Source organism: Delphinus delphis, chromosome 8 (assembly GCF_949987515.2).
Source record: "Delphinus delphis chromosome 8, mDelDel1.2, whole genome shotgun sequence".
Classification (NCBI taxonomy): Eukaryota; Metazoa; Chordata; class Mammalia; order Artiodactyla; family Delphinidae; genus Delphinus; species Delphinus delphis.
Window position 1 is genome coordinate 100,460,574 of NC_082690.1, and position 20,621 is coordinate 100,481,194.

At 53.0% G+C, this 20,621-nt stretch overlaps 2 protein-coding genes across 2 annotated transcripts in view; both read right to left on the minus strand.

Moving 5' to 3' along the window:
* VWCE (von Willebrand factor C and EGF domains) overlaps positions 1–8,654 on the minus strand; it is a 30,400-nt gene extending 21,746 nt beyond the window's left edge. Inside the window, exons 1-5 of the mRNA XM_060017451.1 lie at positions 8,543–8,654; positions 5,434–5,528; positions 5,223–5,312; positions 4,762–4,890; positions 982–1,098 (exon numbers count right to left, since the gene is read on the minus strand). Coding sequence (XP_059873434.1) covers positions 982–1,098; positions 4,762–4,890; positions 5,223–5,312; positions 5,434–5,528; positions 8,543–8,652 — 541 coding nt within the window. The 5' untranslated portion in view covers positions 8,653–8,654. The remainder of the gene's footprint in view (positions 1–981; positions 1,099–4,761; positions 4,891–5,222; positions 5,313–5,433; positions 5,529–8,542) is intronic.
* A 3,849-nt stretch (positions 8,655–12,503) lies between these two features.
* The window catches only part of DDB1 (damage specific DNA binding protein 1), a 31,224-nt gene continuing 23,106 nt past the window's right edge, over positions 12,504–20,621 (minus strand). The window contains exons 22-27 of the mRNA XM_060018989.1: positions 16,766–16,936; positions 16,339–16,448; positions 15,914–16,083; positions 15,616–15,718; positions 13,951–14,074; positions 12,504–13,360 (exon numbers count right to left, since the gene is read on the minus strand). Coding sequence (XP_059874972.1) covers positions 13,277–13,360; positions 13,951–14,074; positions 15,616–15,718; positions 15,914–16,083; positions 16,339–16,448; positions 16,766–16,936 — 762 coding nt within the window. The 3' untranslated portion in view covers positions 12,504–13,276. The remainder of the gene's footprint in view (positions 13,361–13,950; positions 14,075–15,615; positions 15,719–15,913; positions 16,084–16,338; positions 16,449–16,765; positions 16,937–20,621) is intronic.

Sequence of the window (20,621 nt, forward strand, 5' to 3'; positions counted from 1 at the left end):
GAGAGTCCACCTGCCGATGCAGGGGACACGGGCTCGTGCCCCGGTCCGGGAGGATCCCACATGCCGCGGAGCGGCTGGGCCCATGAGCCATGGCCGCTGAGCCTGCGCGTCCGGAGCCTGTGCTCCACAACAGGAGAGGCCACAACAGTGAGAGGCCCGCGTATCGAAGAAAAAAAAAAAACTTTTAAAATAATTTATGAAAATTTCAAACACCCAGAAAATGATACCACAGTGTCAAGGGGAGCTTCTGTCTTAGCTGCATTGTTAAAGAGAGAATGTTTCCTGACATAATTTCTGTAAATAAAAATCATTTTTAAGGAATGAGTCATTATTTTAAAAGGTCTCGCTCATCCTGTTCACTTAGGAGAAAAGATTCCTTCTCTCCCCTGGGTTCCCACAGCACTTAGCCCCTCGACCCAACCGCATTGTTCTTCCCCTCCCACCAGACCGGGGGTGGGGGGAGTGGGGAGGTCGCTGGGGGGCAGGATGTTTTCTTCTTGGCTGTGTGTCTCCAGAGGCCGGCCCAGCACCCCGGCAGGTGGCTGAGGTGACTCTGTCGCAGCACGGCTCTCCCACAGAGCCCCCGGGACGTGTCACCCGCCCCCTCAGACTTCCTCCAGCTCAGTGGCCTCCTCCTTCTGGTTAGTCTCGGCCTCTCCCTCACCCCCACCACCCCCCTACCCTACAGTGATGGCAGCAGCAGTTTCTACTGAGTCGTGGTCCAGAGCAAAGGCCCTGGCATCAGACGCGCCCGCATGCAAGCCGAGTGACTCCTTCTGCCCCCACTGACAGAACGGCCTTGGGCAAGCCTCATCCAGGAAGTGAGGATGAGAACAGCATCCCCCTCAGAGGACTGTGGTGAAGCTGAAACGCAATCATGCCTGGAGAACACGCGTTGGGCCTGGCAGGGCCGTGAGGTCAGCACCAGAGCCTAGCGGCGGTGGCGACGGCACCATCATTACCCCTTCCAGAGCCACTCACCTTGGCAGCTGTGGCGGTCAGCAGACAGCTGCATGCCCGGCCCACACTCGCACACGAACCCGCCTTCCGTGTTCACGCAGTGGCCCTCACAAGAGGAGCTTAAACATTCATCGACGTCTGGGGAGCGAGGAAACACTCTTGCATAGCTCACGCTGAACGTGGTTCGGGTGTGGGGAGAATATGCACCCCACGAGGACCCTGTGCCCACACGGGGCCTGCCCTCAGCAGGGTGGAACCCACCCCCACCCCAGGAAGAAAGAAGGCACCGGGTAAGTCATACAGCTTTAGGGATGCCCCCAGAAAGAAGAGGCCGAAGGGCCAGGTCTCTTTTTGACCCACGCAGAACAGACAACGGAGAGGCTGGCTGAGACAGAACTGTTTCCAGTGGTCCCACCTGCAGGGCAACCCCAAAAGGGCAGGGGGAATGGGCAGGAAGGCTGGTTAAATTCCCTTAAATGCTTATTGAGCACCGCCTGCGTGCAGCAGACCTGGAAGGGGGCTGCCGAGGACACAAATGTCACTAAGGCACAGTGTTGACTCTCCAGATGGCTGCAGCCTGAGAACGTAGGAGCCACAACACACAACCACGACACACACCCACGAGAGGCCGGCGTGCGGCCGGCGGTATGCGCCCTACCAGGGACCGCCCGGCCACGGCAGGTGTGTGCTGGAAGGGAGGTGGGCTGAGAGGACCAGGAGGCATCAGGAGGGGGGCCCATAGAGCGCAGAGTGTCCGAGAAGCTTCCGGGAAGCACAGGGACCGCCGGGAGCCCAGGCTGGCTGAAGCTCAGGTTCCCGCCGGGGCAGCGTGAGGCCGAGCTGGAGAGGTGGTGGGTAAAGGCTCAGCGATAGAGCGCAAAGGAGTCCCGAAGCTTCTGCCCGGGGTGGGGTGACTGGATCCAAGTAGTGCTTTAGGGAGGTTCAGGCCTGAGGGGGGAGGGGGCTGGGAGACAGATCTCCCCAGCCCGGCTTCAAGGCAGCCCTTCCTATCTCAGAACCATGAGGACCTACGAGGTCAGCTCCGCCCACTCCAGTCTACTCTGCCCACTCGAGCCTCCCTCCCACCCCCTGGCCCCCATGCCTGCTGGTCACCTCCATTCTTTCTTGCTCTTCCCACAGCAGGTACCTTTGGGACCACACCCACCGCTTCTAAGAAGCCCACCTTGATTCACCCGATCCCACTGGGCCCCTTGTGATGGTGGCCAGGGTCCCACTTCCCTGCACTTGCTTTGACATTGGTCTCTGGCTTTTCCTTGGTCCAGTTTGCCTCTGCAATGAGAAGTGTGTCTGGAAAGTACTTCAACCTTCTGGAAGGGGTGCGGGGGGGGGGGGGCGAGCACCAAAACTCCTTCACGGGACCCTTGACCCAATAGTTCTCTTTCTGGGAATAGTCAGAGGGGCTGACAAGAAGCCTCTTTCTCGCAGCATTATTTGTAGCAGTGAAACACTGCAGACAAGCTAAGGACGGATAGCGCAGAACTGGGTACTTAGATTATAGCAACTACATCTGCAGCCGTTCAAAATGATGTTGGATGCTGAGCAGCAGGGACTGTCCTCCTGCCCTGCCACTACCCCCGGGCTTCCATCCCCACCCCGGGCCCAACTACCCTCCCTTCCTGCCCGACCAGATCCAGCCGCAGGTCCCACCGCTCCATCACCGAGAGCTCATGCCACCCAGTTCCTGCATGCTGGAGGAGCCCAAGCCAAAGAGGGGGAGAAGGTCGTGGCCCCGGAAAAGTTCTCATTTCAAGGCACACCTGCGAACCCACACAGGTGAGAAATCTTACCACTGTGACTGGGACAGCCGTGGGTGGAAATCTGCCCGCTCAGATGAACTGACCAGGCACTACGGCAAACACACTGGGCACCGCCCCTTCCAGTGCCATTAGTGCGACCGGGCATTTTCGAGGTCAGACCACCCCGCCTTACACATGAAGAGGCACTTTAAAATCCCCAAACAGTGGATATGACCCACACTGGCAGACGAGAATTCAGAATTTTTTACCTTTCACACTGTCTTCCCGGTGAGGGGAGGAACCCAGTTGGAAAGCACTACAATAATGGTCAAGTTCCCAACAAGTCAACTTGTGAATGGATAATCGGGAGACATGAGGAAACCAAATGACAAAGAACAGATGGGGTCTGTGACTGGATCTTCTATCATTCCAATTCTAAATCCAACTTGAATATATATTCTTGGACTTACAAAACGCCAAGGGGGTGACTGGAAGTTGTGGATATCAGGGTATAAATTAGATCCCTGAACTGGGGGGAGGGAAGACCAGAATCCCTTGAATTGTTTCGATGCAATATAAGCATATAGATCACCTTGTATTCTCTTTGCCTTCTAAATGCCATTATTACGATCTTAGAAGAAGAGGAAGAAATTCAGGTACAGAAAATGTGTTTTAATAGCCTACACGATGGTGCTCGGTGAGTCTTGGTTCTAAAGGTACCAAATGAGGCCAAAGTTCTCAAACTGCTGCACACTTTGACAAGGAGAATCTATTTTTGTCCTCCGATCTACATTTATGACCTAAGTCAGGTAAATACACACGGTTTACTTTAACCTTTTTATGCAGACAGTCTGTTAGGCACTGTGGTTTCAGATGTGCAATAATTTGTACGATGGTTTATTCCCAAGTGCGCCTTAAGCAGAACAAATGTTTTTTTCTATACAGTTCCTTGCCTTAATAAATACGTAATATAAATTTAAGCAAACATCTATTTTGCATATTTGTAAACGATAAAGTAAAAAAGTGAACATTTTGTGGAGTTTGTATTTTGCATGCTCAAGGTGAGAATTAAGTTTTAAATAAACCTATAATATTTTATCTGAAAAAAAAATGATGCTATAAGGACTATTTCCTACTCGCAAGACAAAGTTAAGCGAGAAAAATAATGAACGAAAACTATAGATAAGGTATGATCCCAATTTTATAAAACAGACAGATGGGCACGCCTGACACACATACACCCACAGTCATACACTCTCACAAACACCTACACACCCAGGGGACAGGGCAGGGAAAAAAAATAACTTCATTTTCTAACAAGTTATCTCTGGGTAGGGACTTCTGGGACAGGTTTATTTTCACCTTTCTACCTTTCTTTTACTTTCCAGATGTTCCAAAAGAAGTTATTTTTTACTTTTATATTCAGGGGAAGAAAGGTTACTTTTAAAAAATACAAATTAAAAAAATTAAAAAAGGCTTTCAAGCTCTCCGGAAAGATAGGTAAGAAACTGGTCACGGTGGCTGCCTCTGGGGACAGTAACAGACTGTGCACAGGGAATTTTTTAAATGCTGAACCAATAATACTTTTACAAAATAACTACTGAGTTTCTCTCGGCTCATCTTTCAAATGTCACTTTCCTGAGGGAGGCTTTCTGCGGTCATGCCCACCTCCAGTCCGGTTCCCTGTGCCCCTGTGGGCCCTGGCACTGTGCACTCCACAGGTGATGGCCCCATTATGGGGGGGACTGTCATTGTCCTTACTTGCCTCCCTGCCTCACATTCTGAAGCAACATAAGAGCAGGGACTGCCCTCGTAACCCCAGCCCCAGCTCAGTCCCCGGTCCACGAGGTGTGCTCAATAAGTATTTGTGAGATAGCAGAAGGGGCATATTTCTTGTGTTTGCCTGCCTGCCTGCTCACTCTTAAACTTCAGAGCTGCTCGTGGCTCAGCTTTGCTCTGGCATCTCTCCGGAGACCGTCCTGGGAGGACAGGGAAGGGACCTCATTCCCGCCTGCCCCCTCCCCGCTGCTCCCACGCCTCTCACCGGTACACCTGATGCCGATAGCTGTCTCTGTCATCGAGAAGCCCACGGGACACACTCGGGCCACCTCCTGACAGCCACCATGGTTACAGGTGAGGTCACAGCCGTACTCCCCACAGGGTCCATGGGCTTCTGAAACAGGCACCGCACCTGTGAGCATGCGCCACTTCACAGTCCCAGCCGCCCCTGCCTTCCCCGGCTCCTCCTAAATTCTGCTGGGAAGGGGGCTCTGGAGGCAAACAGGTCTGAGTTTAAATTCAGCTCTGCCACTTACTGGCCGTGTAACCCTGGGCGAGACACTAGCTTCTGTGCCTCAGTTTCATCATCTATAAAATGGGAATGAGAATGCCTACCTAATAGGGTTGTTTGAAAATGATATATGCTAGGGCACAACTGCCCAGTGCCTGGCACATTCTCAGTGTAAATAGAGTTCTTCCCATCAGCCATTGCCCGCCCCCAGTTACCTGGGCAGGTGGGCCCTTGCTCTCCATCCTGGCAGGAGCAGACATTGGGAGCGATGCAGATGCCACTCCCGCAGCCAAAGGAGCAGAGGGCTGAGAGGATAAAGACAGGTGAGGGATTGGGGACTGGGGCCCCCAATCTGTCCCTCAGGCAAGCCCAGGGAATGAGCGCCCTGCTGTGGAGGATGTTTGGGGCATGGGGACAGGCACTTACGAAGGGTGCAGTGTCCACTGCCCATGGAGGGCGCCCAGCCAGGGCAGCAGCCACTCCCGAACCCCGAGAGGCAGACGTGGGGGCCCAGCCGGCGTCTGCAAGAGAGGAGAGAGCACCTTCCACATTCTGTACCAAGGGGAGGATTCATCTACTGGGCAGTGAAAGCCTCCCAGCCAGTCAGTATGTCAGTCAACAAACAGTTCTGGAGACCTCCTCCACCCCCCACTCCTCGGGAGGACAATGGGAAGTTTCCATAGAAAAATGACTCAGACAGTCAGTCCCTTCTGGAGGCAGGACAAAGACAAAGGTATAAGAGAACAGACACTAGTCTCCTACAGATGCCTGCCACGTGGACACAGAGCAAAGAGGGTCTAAGAGCTGAGGATAGAAGACCGCAGTGGATGAAGAGCCGCAGGGATGGCTACCTCAGGGCCTTTGCACTTGCAGTCCCCTCTGTCAGGAACGTTCTTCCCCAGACACACACAGCTCCCCCACTCCTGTAAAAGGTCTCTCTGCTTATGTCACCTTCTCAGAGAGGCCCTACTTGTCCACCCGTACCTTGCTTTATACTGCTTCATAACACTTGCTTCCTGGGACATTAAATTACTTATTAGTTTGTTGATTTGTTCATTGCCTGGCTCCCCTACCACTCCCTGAGGACAGGGGCTTCATCTTTTTTCTTCAACTCTGCAGCAAGGGCAGCACCTGGCACATCATAGGTGCTTAATAAATGGCTGTTGAGGGAAAGGTTGAGAAGGGAAGCCAACAGTAAAGAAAAAGGGGGAACTGGAGAGAAGTCATTCCCCAGGTGACATCTCTGGGATGGGGGAGGGGGCATCAGTGAGCTGCCCAAAGGAGTGAAGGGGAATCCAGTGTGCTCGAGGCTGGGTGAGGCAGTCCAGCCGTGAACAAGCCACTTTCCCCACCTTCAAGGGGCGGACAAGGAACCAGGTATAACAACATAGCAGGACAAGTGCCAGAACATTACAGGCTATGGAGGCCCAAGGAGCTCAGGGGAGGTTTCCTAGGCTGAGGCTGGAGAGAGAGTAAGAGCAGCCGGTGAGAATGGAGGAATGTTCTAGACAGGAGCTGCATGTCCACGGGCCTGGAGGGGGACAGAGACGATGACTAGAACTGGTTCTGGGATGGGATGGGCAGAGGATGATGAAGTCCAGCCTGGTTTGAACTGGGAATCCTGCTGCAAAAGAATAGGGAAAAGAAAACCCTTCCCAGGGACTTCCGTGGTGGCACAGTGGTTAAGAATCCACCTGCCCATGCAGGGGACACGGGTTCGAGCCCTGGTCCGGGAACATCCCACATGCCACGGAGCAACCAAGCCTGTGGGCCACAACTACTGAGCCTGCGCTCTAGAGCCCGCAAGCCACAACTACTGAGCCCGCGTGCCACAACTACTGAAGCCCAAGCACCTTGAGCCAGTGCTCTGCAACAAGAGAAGCCACCGCAGTGAGAAGCCCGCGCACCGCAACGAAGAGTAGCCCCCGCTCACCACAACTAGAGAAAGCCCGCGCGCAGCAACAAAGACCCAACGCAGCCAAAAATTAATTAATTAATTAAAAAAAAAGAAAACCCGGGCTTCCCTGGTGGCGCAGTGGTTGAGAGTCCCGCCTGCCGATGCAGGGGACGCGGGTTCGTGCCCCGGTCTGGGAGGATCTCACGTGCCGCGGAGCGGCTGGGCTCGTGAGCCATGGCCGCTGAGCCTGTGCGTCCGGAGCCTGTTCTCCGCGGCGGGAGAGGCCACAGCGGTGAGAGGTCCGCGTACCGCAAAAAAAAAAAAAAAAAAAGAGAGAAAAGAAAACCCTTCCCAACTGTGTTCTATAGAGCACCCATGATGTGCCAGGCACGGCAGCAGGCACTGGGGACGTGAATGGAAAGACCCAGTCTGCTCTGCGGGAGAATAATCTGTGTCAAAAGTGACAAATATTCTAGAAAGAGAAACTCAGGACACATGGCAAAACAGAAACGTCTGCAGAAAACTGTCCCTGGAGCCTCCAAGAGCCTTTTCGCTCTCTGAAGTCATCACAGAAGAAGGGGCCCTGGAAGTGGGTGGGGGATGCAGCAGGGATGTCTCACCCGCTGCCCTCGCTGGAGCGATTAGGGCAGCAGCTTGGGAAGGAGAAGCCGGCAGCTCCTGCTCCTCAGATGGGGCTCTCAAAGGGACAGGGGTGCCACCAAAGCGGCAGATGGAAGGATTCCCGGGAGGCTGGTGGAGCCTCACCCTCAGGTGGGCAGGGGCCGAGCGCCCGCCAGAGCGCCCCAAGGAACCTAGGGCGGGCGGTGACGGGGAGACAGGTGGCAGGCAGGAAGGCTCTGACACGCCGCGGAGCCGGGCCGATCTGAGCAGGAACTGGCGGTGGCTGCGGAACACACGTGCGAGTTGCGAGCCTGGCGGGGCCGCCCCCCCGCGCGCCCCCGAGGCCGTGGCCGCGGGCCAGGCCGCCCGCTGACACCGTGTTCCCTAGCTCGGAGCATCACGCACACACGCGCTCGGCCCGCGGCGGCCCGGCCTCCGCCGGGAGGAGACGCTAGGGGAGGGCGACATCAATCGGGAAAGCAAAGGGGCAAAACACCCAACCCCCGCCCGCGCGCACACACAGGCGGAAACCGAAACATAACCCAAAGAGACCCCGGCGGCTACAAGGTCCACGGCGTGCGCAGAGCCTGTACACAGGGAAAGCCCCCAGCCTCAGAGCGGCCAGAGCCGCGGGGCAGGCCAGGCACTGCCTAGGCAGAGCCACGGGCAAGTTCGGGAGCGAAAGCCAGCCAGTCCGGAGACCAGGTTGCATGTCCCGGGGTCCCTTCGCCAGGGATCGGGGCTCCACGGGACTCAGTGCGGCTCACCTAGCGCCTGGATCTCCGTTCCCCCCGCCAGATCCCAATCAGGACAGCCCCGGCCGGGGGCGCAGAACGGGCACCCGCCCAGAGCACAAGCTGCTGTCCCTTTGTCCGGACCTCCTGGGCTGCGCCCGCGCGCGGACAGTGGCCCAGGGGGGCGCCCCGATCCGCAGCTCCGGGACGCCCCTCCGCGCCTCCCCGCACCGCGCCGGTAGCGCTCCCGCGGAGGGGCAGGGGAAGGGCGCGGGGCGCTTACCTCTCGGCCCCGAAGTGCCCGGGCGTCTTCCTCCCGGTGTAGCCACGGGCCGGGGTCCCCGGCAGCAGGAGCGCGACGCAGGCGGCCCGGAGGAGCAATCCGGCCCACATGACCGGCAGCGGCGGGTCCCCCCGGCTCGGCTAGGCTCCGGCGCCGAGCGCGGGGGAGGGGGCTGCCGGCCCTCGCCCCTCCTCCTGGCGCCGCGGGGAGCGAACCAGCGAGCCCCGAGCTGGCACGCGGAGCCGAGCAGGGGGGCTGGGGACTCCGAGAGGAGGGGCACGGGGCCGCGAGGAGACTCGGCGGACGGCTGGGCGGGGGGTCTCTGGCACCTCGGAACGAAACACACAAAAGGCAAAGGCGCCCGCCTGCCGGTGGCCATCAGGGGAGGCGCGGAGCCCGGGGCGGGGGCAAAGATCAGGGACCCCTGGGGGCGGGGTTTCGTCCTCGGCCCACACCCCCGGCCCGGGTTTGGGAGTCGGCTTCCTGCGAAGGGCTATGGGCGTCAGACTGAGGCCCGGGGAGGAAAGAGACTCCGGGAACAAGGCTGGAGCAGGAGGCTGCGCGCCCCGGGCATTGCTGGTCTAGGTAGATCCCGAGATGACTGTGTTGTACAACGTGGGACGCTGGGTCGTTTCGCTGCTGAGCACTTCTAGGCCGGCCCCCAGCCTGCCAACAGGTCTGCACCCTAACCCTGGGTGCGCCGGTCAGTGGGTCCACCTGCTCCCTGGTCAGGGGGCACTAGACAGTCTGGAACCCACAGATTCCTCTTTGTCCCCTTCTGCAGCTGCCTCAGGTCACAGTCAGAAATGGTAGGCAGGGAAGTGGTGAGCAGGTGGCGGATGAAAATCAGGACCATCCAGCTGGGAGAAAGCTGAAAGGTTGACTAAATCCTACCTTCAGCTCTGTGCAGGAACCTTCCCTAGCCGCCCAGACCCCATCAGTCAAGCTTTGGCTTAAACACTTCCAGGGACGAAGACCTATCAAAAGGCAGCCCAATCCAATTTTGAGTAACTCCATTTGTTAGGAAGTGTTTTTTCTTCCCAGTTCCTTTGGTTCTACCTCTGCAGTTCCCACTGGGTACCTCAGCCTGTCACTAAAGTCCTTAACACTGGTGGCCACAAATGAACATGGTGTGCCAACAGTGGTCTGGACTCTTGCCTCCTTCCTTCCAGATGCCATACTTCTAACAACACAGTCTAATATTACCTGGCTTTTTTGGCAACCCCATGATGCTGTTAGTTCATAACAAAGTTTACAGTAAAGGGAAGCCTCAGATGCTTTTTGTTGTCATGTCTTTTGTTATTAAACACAAGCTACTAAGCCGATTTCCTTACCTGAACCTGTGTGGTTGAGTTTTTGCAGATGTTCACTTTAGGGCTGTTATCTCACCTTGTTAGTTTTGACCCATGTAAGTAACACATTTTCAACAAGTAGGTTGCCAAAATACTCTGTATCGTGAGATGAATGCTACTTCCATATTTATGTCCATTCTGAGTCCTAAGGACCCTTAGGCCGTCTTTCCTTTTTGTCTCAAACATCCAAAGGTGCACTTTCCCCCTCTGCCGTTCAGACTGCATTCCTCACTGTCACTTACAAAGTACTTCAATGCCCACCTTCAAGGTCCAGAGTCAGAAATCTAGCCCTGAATTATTCAATAGGGATAAACAAAGCCCTTCCTTCACTTGAGCCCGCAAAATCTATCGCACCACTGCCCGTATCATTCCTACCTAGACCACCACTCGATGCCAAATAAGTGCCCATTCTTCCTGGCCCTAAAAGCTACCCGCAAGTTCTTAACACATTTACACGGGACAAGGCTCCTTTTACACACCTGGCACTCCTTGTGCCATCTTCTCTCACACTTCCGCACACCTCGGCTTTCTCCATTCTAAACTCGACTACTTTAGGGTGCCCCAACCCCTCCATAGCTCATCCCTGTAACTCTGGCAGGCTTTGCTCCATATTCGTCAGTGGGCAGCTGCAATGACTGAGATGCAAGTTTGTGCTTAAAGAAAATCCTCGTCTACCCTCAGCAGGAGGAGCTCAGGACATTTAAGACTAAATTCCTACCAGTGAATTTTGAAAGAAACTTCCTCAACAGCCCCTGACATTTCTTTCATTTCCCATTTCTTTGACCTTACGGCATTCACCTTGCTCCTCACATCGTTTGCGTCTTTAGTTTGGTTTTCACCATTTTCTGCTTTTCTTGTCTTTTGGTTTGTTTGCCCTTGAGGCTTCTCAAAGTTTGGACCCTGAGAGTCGCTCACTTAGTATCATTCATCTTCAAGGACCAGTTCGGGCACTTACTGGTTCCTCAGTGTTTCCTCCCCAGTTCTGTGGCTTGTGGCTTCTCAGTTACAATAGGGACCCTCCACCGAGGGCGGAGGATTCAAGTTGTTGGCTGTAGAAAGAAGGCCTCTGGCTTGTGACCCTTCCAAATGGTCATGTGATGAGTCAGTGTTTCTATTATTCTCCCAAAGGTCCATTCGTGCAGAGGCCTGGAGTGAGGCGAGCTCATCAGCGCCTACATGGAAAGGAGCCATTCCAGCTGGCTGTAGCAACGCTCCAAAGGCAAACTTTCACCCTGGGAGAGGTGATTAATGGTTTTAAGAGGGATGTGGGAGTGTGGCAGTAGAGCATCAGTCTCCAAAGGACTGCTGGAATTCAGTCCGGAGTGAATATACCCAGGATTGTAGGAAACAAAAAACTACAAGGACTCCAGTTTCCAGAGTCAAGACTGAAGCCACTGGTTAAGTAATAACCTTCTACTGAACATAGCAGGTCTCCGTGGCTGCAGGTCAGACCACTGAAAAGCATCAGAATCATAATCCCACCACATTCTGTTTTTCTGACCTTGGCACCTTATAGTCAATCCTCCCATCTAGGATTACATTTTTTAAATCATCACAATCTGGAGGCCGTTGCTTGCCTGCCTCACTAAAGCTGGTCTCTGGCATGGGGGCAGCCTTTTCAATTCAAACCATGACTTGAAGAATTCAAATCACAGTGTTGAGTTTCAAGTTCAAACTGTGGTTTTTGAGAGATGATTATTTTTTCCCCTAAGACCCTTATCCTCCACCCTCAGAAACCCCAGGAGAGTAAGGGGAAAAGAACCGTAAAGAAACACAAGGAATGCTTCCAGGGAAGGAAACTTACTCCGGAAGACCCCCAAAGCAGAGATGCTTCCTTGCTCTTTTCCTTTTAAGCTAGAATCTCTCAAAACCACAGTTTGAACTTGAAACCACAATTTTCCTGACACTGTATCAAAGGCTGGTCTTAAAGGAGCCAGCCAATATGCCTGGGATCAACCCTGCTCCACTGTTGGGACAGAGCAGCCTTTATTCCCACTGGATCACTGGTGGAAATATGGGCCCAGACACTCTGACCCACTGAGCTGAAAGAAGACAGGCTCTGTGTGCTGGATAGAAGGGTGAACCCCAAATGTGCCCTTCTCCTGTATTTTCAAACCTAAGGCACCAAAGGTTTACTCAATTAAACCAGGAGAAATAAAATCAGAATCCAAAGCCCGTTGTGGCAACAGGAAGCTGGGCAGTACGTGAGGAGCAGTGCCTGGGGGGCTAGTTGGCTGAATGTTCCATATACAACTGGCTGTAAAATGACGTAAGGAAAGGCAGGCCTAGCAACCCCCAGGCCCCGCACATTACTAGCACAGGCACCTGGGAATCAAACGATGACTACAGAGTCAAGGGCAACCAAAGACCACTGAATTTCAAAAACCTGACATCCACCATCCTTGGGATCCCACCAAGAGCGATCACCTGACAAAGGAGATGTACAGACGACAGTTCGCTACTTGAAAGGAGCGTTCCAGCAGCAAGGACAAGGGACTGCTGCAGTGGCTGTGAAGGAGGGAATGGAGCTTGCAGTAAACTGGGCACAGAGTGACTGGGATGCTGGAGAGCCGAGCAGGGGAAGAAAAGCAGAAACAAATGGATCCTTCTTAGACTCTACTTTATTAGGTAAAACTCAGAAACTAACCACCAATTCACGTCTCCCCACCTCCTTCCCTCTGAGGAAGGCAGTTCCCCAGAGACAAAAAGGCTGTGGCTTGGAGATCATCCACCATCTGCAGGTTTTCTACTCAAGCAGCCCACTGTCTGGTGGTCAGCCCTCCAGACCAAAGCTCTCAGAGGCAAGAGAAGAAAGCAAAGGAAGCTCTCATTTCAAAGACGACGAACCCCTCCCGCCCCTCCTCCCTGCTACCCACAACCTCCCCACACCCCCAACCTAAATAAAAAGATAGTGAGGACAATGCATGAGTGTGGGAGAGACACACACACACACACACACACACACACACACACACACACACACACACACACACACACACACACACACACACACACACACACACACACACACACACACACACACAGCTTCCTTTCAGCCAAAGAGCTGCAAAATTGCTCCCTGGAAGGAGGACAACTGGCTACACCAATCAAGGCTTGGTGGCCCAAGGTGATGGCTGGAATCATGTGAGACTGGTAAAAATCCAGGGAGAAAATATTTCACCTTCAGTCCTTTCCCAGGTCTCCAGCGAACTGGTTTTAGTTCTACAAAATCCCTGTTTCCACACAGGTAGGCCGTGGATTCTAGGGCAGCTGGCCTAGGGAAAGATTTCCCATAGCCAAGAGACAACGGCAGGGGAGGAGGAGGAGAGCAGGAGGGCAAAGCCTTCAGAGAGGGCCTGGGAAAGGGGATTCCTGCCCTCGGCTAATGGATCCGAGTTAACTCCTCCACAACCTTGATCAGGTCATCCGCAGTGGCTTCTCGCTTCATTCCACTGCCATCGTCAAACTGCAACGAGGAAGGGGCAGGAGGAGAGGCTGTGAGGGCTGAGAGGGTGCTCTCCCTCCCCTGAGGAAGGGGATGCCCACCACAAGGGAGGCGCCCCATTCTACCACTGTCATGGCAGGGACGAAGGACTCACAGTCGGAAGCCCACACCTCTCCTTGGGGGTTCAGGTCAGCAAGGTCTGTTGACAGCGAAGCTGCCCAGAGCCTGCCACCCAGTATATACTTCCCCAGAGGCACCATGTCCAGTGAGCAATGCCCCAAACCCAAGCGCCATGGAAACTTCTCTTCCCTACAGGATCCCGACCCTGCCCCCTTCCTACGGGTCTGCCAGAGATCCCAGACATGCCCAAATGTGCCCTCATTGCTAAAGTTACAGTGTTTGCTGCCTGACGGGGGAACCCACGAGCCTCAGCTTTATCTCCTTGCCCTTGGACCCCACCTTCCCACGTGGGTAGAAGAAAACTTGAAAAGGGCCGTTAGCACGTGGGGACCGAGGGAGGGGAGGCCCCGGAGTTCTGCCGGCCTCCTGGTATGCCCGGCCCTGCAAGGGACTTGAGAAACTGGCCCAGGGCTAAACCCTGAGCAGCTCACCTGCAGGTTTGCCACAACCTCCTGCATCTTGGGCCGGCTGATGTCCAGGAAGCTCTCAATCAAGTCCCCATCGATGAAGCCTGTGGCTGGTTCTGTCTTCCGTTCAGTATGAAAGGATCTCCAGGTGGACAGGTGAGTTAAGGAAAGTGCCAATTATCTGGAAATAAGTACCCTTACTATGAGTCACCCCCACCTCTGCACAAGACCACAATCTAAAACTATCACCAGGATAAACAGGAAACATTTTCAACTAAAAGTCACATGGCCTTTGGGACAGTGTTAGAATTTCAAAGACCTATAAGCTATTACCTCATCCAATGGTTCTTAACTGGAGTAATCGTCAAAATAACATTAAAAAAATACAGGGAATTCCCTGGTGGTCCAGTGGTTAGGACTCTGCACTTTCAATGCCAAGGGCGTGTGTTCGATCCCTGGTTGGGGAACTAAGATCCCGCAAGCCGTGCAGCGAGGCCAAAACAAATTTAAAAATAAAAAAATACAGATTAAAACCAAATACAGATATGACTCTTAGTTCAGAGCCTGGACGTGTATGGATGGTTTTTTGTTTTTTTTTTTTTACAAGTGCTCCATGTGAACTGGATGCTTGCCTGGGAAGAACCACTCTTTAAGTCTAGCCTTGACCTTCACAGATTAATAAACTGAGGCTCGGGACTTCCCTGGTGGCGCAGTGGTTAAGAATCCTCCTGCCAATGCAGGGGACATGGGTTCAAGCTCTGGTCCGGGAAGATCCCACATGCCGCAGAGCAACTACGCCCGTGCGCCACAACTACTGAGCCGGCGCTCTACAGTCCACAAGCCACAACTACTGAGCCTGCGAGCCACAACTACTGAAGCCCACGTGCCTAGAGCCCGTGCTCTGCAACGAGAAGCCACCGCAATGAGAAGCCTGCGCACCGCAACAAAGAGTAGCCCCCACTCACCACAACTAGAGAAAGCTCGTGCACAGCAACGAAGACCCAATGCAGCCAAAAATAAACAAACAAACAAACAGAGGCTCAGTAAGACAAGAGATGTGCCAAAAGTCCTGCGGGTTGTGGCAAAAACCAACCCATCAGCCTCCCTCCTCCCTCACGGACTCATAGCAGGAGCCCCTCCCCCCTCGCCCCTCCCGCCTCCCACCCACCCCCCGCCTCCCTCGGGCTCCTTGTCTCTCTCCCATAATGAACAAACTTCCAGCAGTACTTGGATCCTGAGTGTCCCACGGGGGCTGATCCTTGGGCTTCTGGAGCCTGCACATTCTTTGCTTTTCCCCTCTTCCGTTAGCCTCTCTAGCGAGGGTCCTCAGACACTACCGCCTCCAACAAGATCTCCGAAAGGACGTTCTGAAGTTGTGATCTAAACTTACGTTTGACAAGCAACACCAGAAAGGCCAGAGGCAGACACATTTCAGGAACAAAAATGTACATTTTCAAGATGAACCAGTGAAGCTGGGTGATAAGTACATGGGGATTCAATACACTGTTCTCTCCACTACTGTGTGTTTGAAATTTTCCATAAGGTTTTTTAAAAGCCTGTTCCCCACGGGAACCTAGTCAAGACATTTCCTAAACGGACAGCAGTTTCCAGAGGCTGCTTAGGGTAATGTAGCTCTCTGCCTGGGTCAGGACGTGCTTCCTAGCAAGGGGGCACCTCTGGGAAGGATATAAGGAGTGTTCAATCTTGCCCACACTTTTGATGACTTTATTGAGTCGATTCTGCATGTCCAACAAGAGGTTGTACCAGCTCTCTGACAGTGAGGTCACCAGGCCTGAGGAAGCAAAGGGAACAGGGAGCTGCAGAGCGGGCACTGCCCACCAAGGGCAGACCAGGCAGCAGCACGAGGAAGGAAGAGCTGGCCACAGGCTCCTCCGCGAAACCCTGCTCTCCCTCGTCCCCCAAAACGGGAACGCTGCTCTCAGGGAGGAGGCCTGCACGGGGTGCGCCCCACAGAGGTCACCCTTACCAATCATGCCGTTGACTGTGCCGAAGAGCACCGAGCCCTGGGTAGGGGTGGAGGTCTCGCCCAGATTCTGCATGACCAGAGAGCCGTGGCAAAAGACGTTGACAAACTCGCCTAAGTGGAAGAGCCCAACCTCCTGGAGGTGCTGCCGCTCCTCGTCAGTGGTGGCAGCGCTGCAAGGCAATGCGAGAAACTCACTACCCAGACTTCTGTCCCCGCGACGGGGCCCCGACAAGGACTGCGTGCAGCGGACAGATTCCCCGGTGAGCCCACCCGCTCCACAGCAGAGGATCCAGCCTGAAGAGCTCATCTCTGTGGCCTGCCTGCCTCATGGAAACCCTAACCCTCTGTGAAGAGGAGCACCGGAGCCTGAGAGAGGACCCAGCGTCCTCATTCCCCACAGACCATACCCACAGCTGGTCACTCACCTATCCTTCTGACACACAAACAAGTTAAAGGCATTTTCAGCCCCCAGGAAATTGTCATCATCCAAGATTTCCACAGCACTCATCCAGTTGGGGTTAAAGTCTCGAGCAATCTTAAAAAAGACAAGGTACAAAAGGAAACACAATCAGCAGTTTGCATGGAAGCCATTGCTGAGACTTGGCCAAGAGCCTGCCCTGCCCCGTGTTTAACCACCACCCCTTCAGAGAGATTCTCCCCACAGTCTGGCCAACTCAGCCTAGAAATGGAGCCTACTCAGAGCTGTTGGCGGTTTCTAAGAACACTTAATGGATGCAGAATGTAGGCTCCAGGGACGACATTTCTGCCCTCACTGGGCTTGATTATCCCTCACCACCAAGAAACACCCGCGGGGTCGCAGCTTAAGGGAGCAGTCTGTCCCCGCCCCACTACCTCTTCGAAGTTGCCCTCCATTGGCTTGTAGGCCAGCAGCAGCACCGAGCGCATCAGGTCGCCCACCAGGATGAAGTCGCCCTTGGTCTTCAGGTACAGGGCCATGATGTTGTTGTAGTGGTTGCACTCGGTGCGGAGCTCCTTCTCCGTCGTCCACTCGTAAAGCCGCACCTGGCACGGGCATTGCACTTCTGTCAACTCGAGGGGCCCGAACCCTCCTTAAGCCTCCATCTGCAGCATCATTTACCCAAGTGCAATGTGGGGTGTGGAGTGCTTTGGTGTGGAACTTGCATGAACGTTTTTAATTTCAGTATTATGTATTTATGAAAAATGAAAATAGAATGAGCCCATGAAACTAATAATACAAAGTTTTCCTTTATGTAAGAAAATGAGTCAGGGTAAAGAAAAACATTAAGTAAACATTAATGCAAGTAATACTATGCATGTGACAAAAGATGGTTTTGTGACTGAAGTTTGGTAACTGACCTACAGAAATCGCTCTGGAAAAAGAGGATCCATCTCCAATTTCCTGATCAGAAAGGAACAAGACCACCTCCCAACCAACTGCCTCTTCTAACCCCTTCTCAAAACTCATACATCCCTTGCACCTTTTGACGTGAACCCGATGAGCAAAGAAAATAGCATGGCAAAGTCCAACAGAAGCTAAAGGACTCTAAAGCACTGGAGTCTGTGGCCACCCCTCCACCCAAAGGGAAAAAAATACCCCTTTTTTCTTCTCCACTGCAGTGTTTCTTCAGTTACAACTACAGCTCCAAAAGAATGAAGATGCTTTAGAATCAGCAGAGAGATGAACAGATACTTGGCACAGCCCAGCCCTGGCAGACCCGTCAGGGTCCAGGCAGCCCCACCCATGGCCTCTGCACATGCAGACACTCTGGACAGAATATATTAAGCCACGATTTCTCGAGATGTGTCCAAAGGACCCTAGCTCCACAGGTATGCACTCCAAGAGTCATTTGTAATAATTACAAGGGCTACCACACCTCCATCGGCAGGGTCAAGGGAGTCCAGAACACCCCAGACTGGGGTAAGCCCAGCCTGACTGGGCCTCCAGTCCTCCAAGAGTGGAGTAAAGTAGAGGCCAAGAGCTCCACACGCTCCTGGGAACACACCCCACACGCCCCTCTTCATACTCCCAGCCTCCCTTTCTGCCGTGGAGATAGTCAGGACCAAGGTCAGACACCACCAAAATCCAAGACTCCCACTCTCAACCCAACAGGTCCTAGATCCCCACTGTCCAATATGGTAGCCACTAGCCACATGGCTACAAATACCTGAAATGTGGCAAGCCCAAATTGAGATGTGCTTTAAGTGTAAACCACACACGAGATGTGGAAGTCTTGGTATGAAAAAAATGTAAAATTATCTCACTAATAATTTTTTATATTGATTACATGTTGAAATAATACTTTAGATGTACTGGGTTAAATAAAACACATTACTAAAATTAATTTCACCTACTTTGAACTTTTATTCATGTGGCTACTAGACAGTTTAAAATTACACATGGGGCTCCTGTATTTCTATTACACAGCAACGGACGTCTTATAATCTGACCCCTCCCAATTCCTGCATCTGTTCACTGTACCCTCTGGAATACATGGTCACTAGTCACAGGCAGCCTGCTCTCTAGCCGATCCCTTGTCAGTCTAACTGAAATGTGGATCTTTCAAAAGGGCTCTGTGGCCCTCTCAACTTGGCTATTCTCTCTCCCACTGTCCCTTGTACCACTGGGACTACAGGGAGGACAGCCTTCCATGCATCCTGCCTGCCTCCTAAACATGCCAGTTCTCAAGTTCACACCACCAGACAACTACCCCACTGTCACATCTCCACCCCCACGCCATCACTCTCTCCTAACATAACACCCCAGTAATTCTTGGTGACTTTAATATTCACAGAGAAGATCCTTCCAATACCCTGATCTCTGTCCTTTTCTGACCCCCCTCTTCCCCACGTATCTTGTCCATTCCTATGGTCACCCCTTAAGAGCCTGTCATTAAAAATAACTCCAGAATCTTTTGTCCCCAGTTTCACTGCTTCTCAGATGCCCAGAGTCCATCACCACAATCCTTGTCTTACGGATTCTCCACTCCCTTGCCCCTCTCTCCCTCGATCATGCTCACCCAACAAAAACAGACTTCGGTAAAATTAATTTTCAACTACAAGCTGAGGAAAAACCACCAACCAGCATGACTGGTCTCATTTTAAATTCATACCTCCTCCACTCTCCTCAAAACTCTAATACCATGGGCTTCCCTGGTGGTGCAGTGGTTAAGAATCCACCTGCGATTGCAGGGGACACAAGTTCAAGTCCTGGTCCGGGAAGATCCCACATGCTGTGGAGCAACTAAGCCCGTGTGCCACAACTGCTGAGCCTGAGCTCTAGAGCCCGCGAGCCACAACTACTGAAGCCCAGGCACCTAGAGCCCATGTTCCGCAACAAGAGAAGCCACCGCAATGAGAAGCCCACGCGCCGCAACGAAGAGTAGCCCTCGCTCGCCACAACTAGAGAAAGCCCACGCGTAGCAATGAAGACCCAAAACTAACTAACTAACTAAATAAAAACTCTAATACCTCCTCTTCCAGCCTTCCTCTCAGCTACTTCACAGAAGATGGACACAACCAAAGGAGGATTTCCACCTGCTTAAACCACCTGTGCATTAGAGCCCCCTTAGCTACTCAAAACATGGCTCCAGCAACTCTCCTTTAATGGACCATTGCCATCAGCTAGAAATGTGCAGCAGTATTTCCTAACTTAAAAAATTAAAAACTCTCCTGTGCTGACATTCCCCTGTAGCTACCCCATTACTCTCTTCTTTATTGCAACTCCCGGGAAGGGTTTCCTGATCCTAGTTGTCCTCGCCTCCTCGCCCTGGTTGAACCCTCTCCAGTCAGGTTCCATCCCCACCATTCAACCAAAAGAGCTAAACCAATGGCCATTTCTCGATCCTTATGTTATCTGGCCCACCGACAGCACTTGCAGTTTATCACTTCCCTCCTGCTTCAAATACTTTCTTTCCATGGCTTCCAGAACACTTTTCTTGGTTCCTCTCCTACTTCACTAGGCACCTCCTCTCTGTTTGGCTGGATCTTCCTTCTCGTCCCAACTTTGAAAGGCTGGAGGGCCCCAGGGCTCAGTCTTCAGATCTCTCCTCTACCCACTCTCAGCAGGTAGGTGATCTCAGGTGATCTCCGCCACTCTCAGCTTTACATGCCACCTAGTAACTGCCACACTAGTATCTTCCATCTGCTTCTTGCTAGAACCCATACCTCTCTCATCCACCTACCTACCTGACATCTCCACTGAGATGACTACTGAAACTTAGCATTTTCAAAACCAAACCTCTGGTTTCCCCACTGCAACATAAGAAGAAATATACATTTGGTCTCTGCCCCCGGTTCCTGACAGAAAGCTCCTAAAACCTTTGTAATTTCCTAATAGGAATGTTTTACACAGAGCTCCTAAATCCTTTGGAATTTCCTAGGTGATAGGCGTCTTTCGTTCTAATGATGCAATTCTTGGTGGTTCCTGGATAGCTACAGGATGGGGGCTGGTCACCAGAAAGACCAAGCCATGAACAGAAGCTTGGAACTTTCAGCCCCACCCCCATCCTCCAGGGAAGAAAGAGGGGCTGGAGACTGATTTAATGATGGATCATGCCTACATACAGAAGCCTCTATAAAAATCTCTAAACTATGGGGTTCAGAGAGTTCTTAGGTTGGTGAATACAGCCACATACTGGGAGGGTAGTGCATTCCAACTCCACGAAGACAGAAGTTCCTGCCCGCAGGACCCTTTTGGACCTTGCCTTACGCACCTCTCCATCTGGCT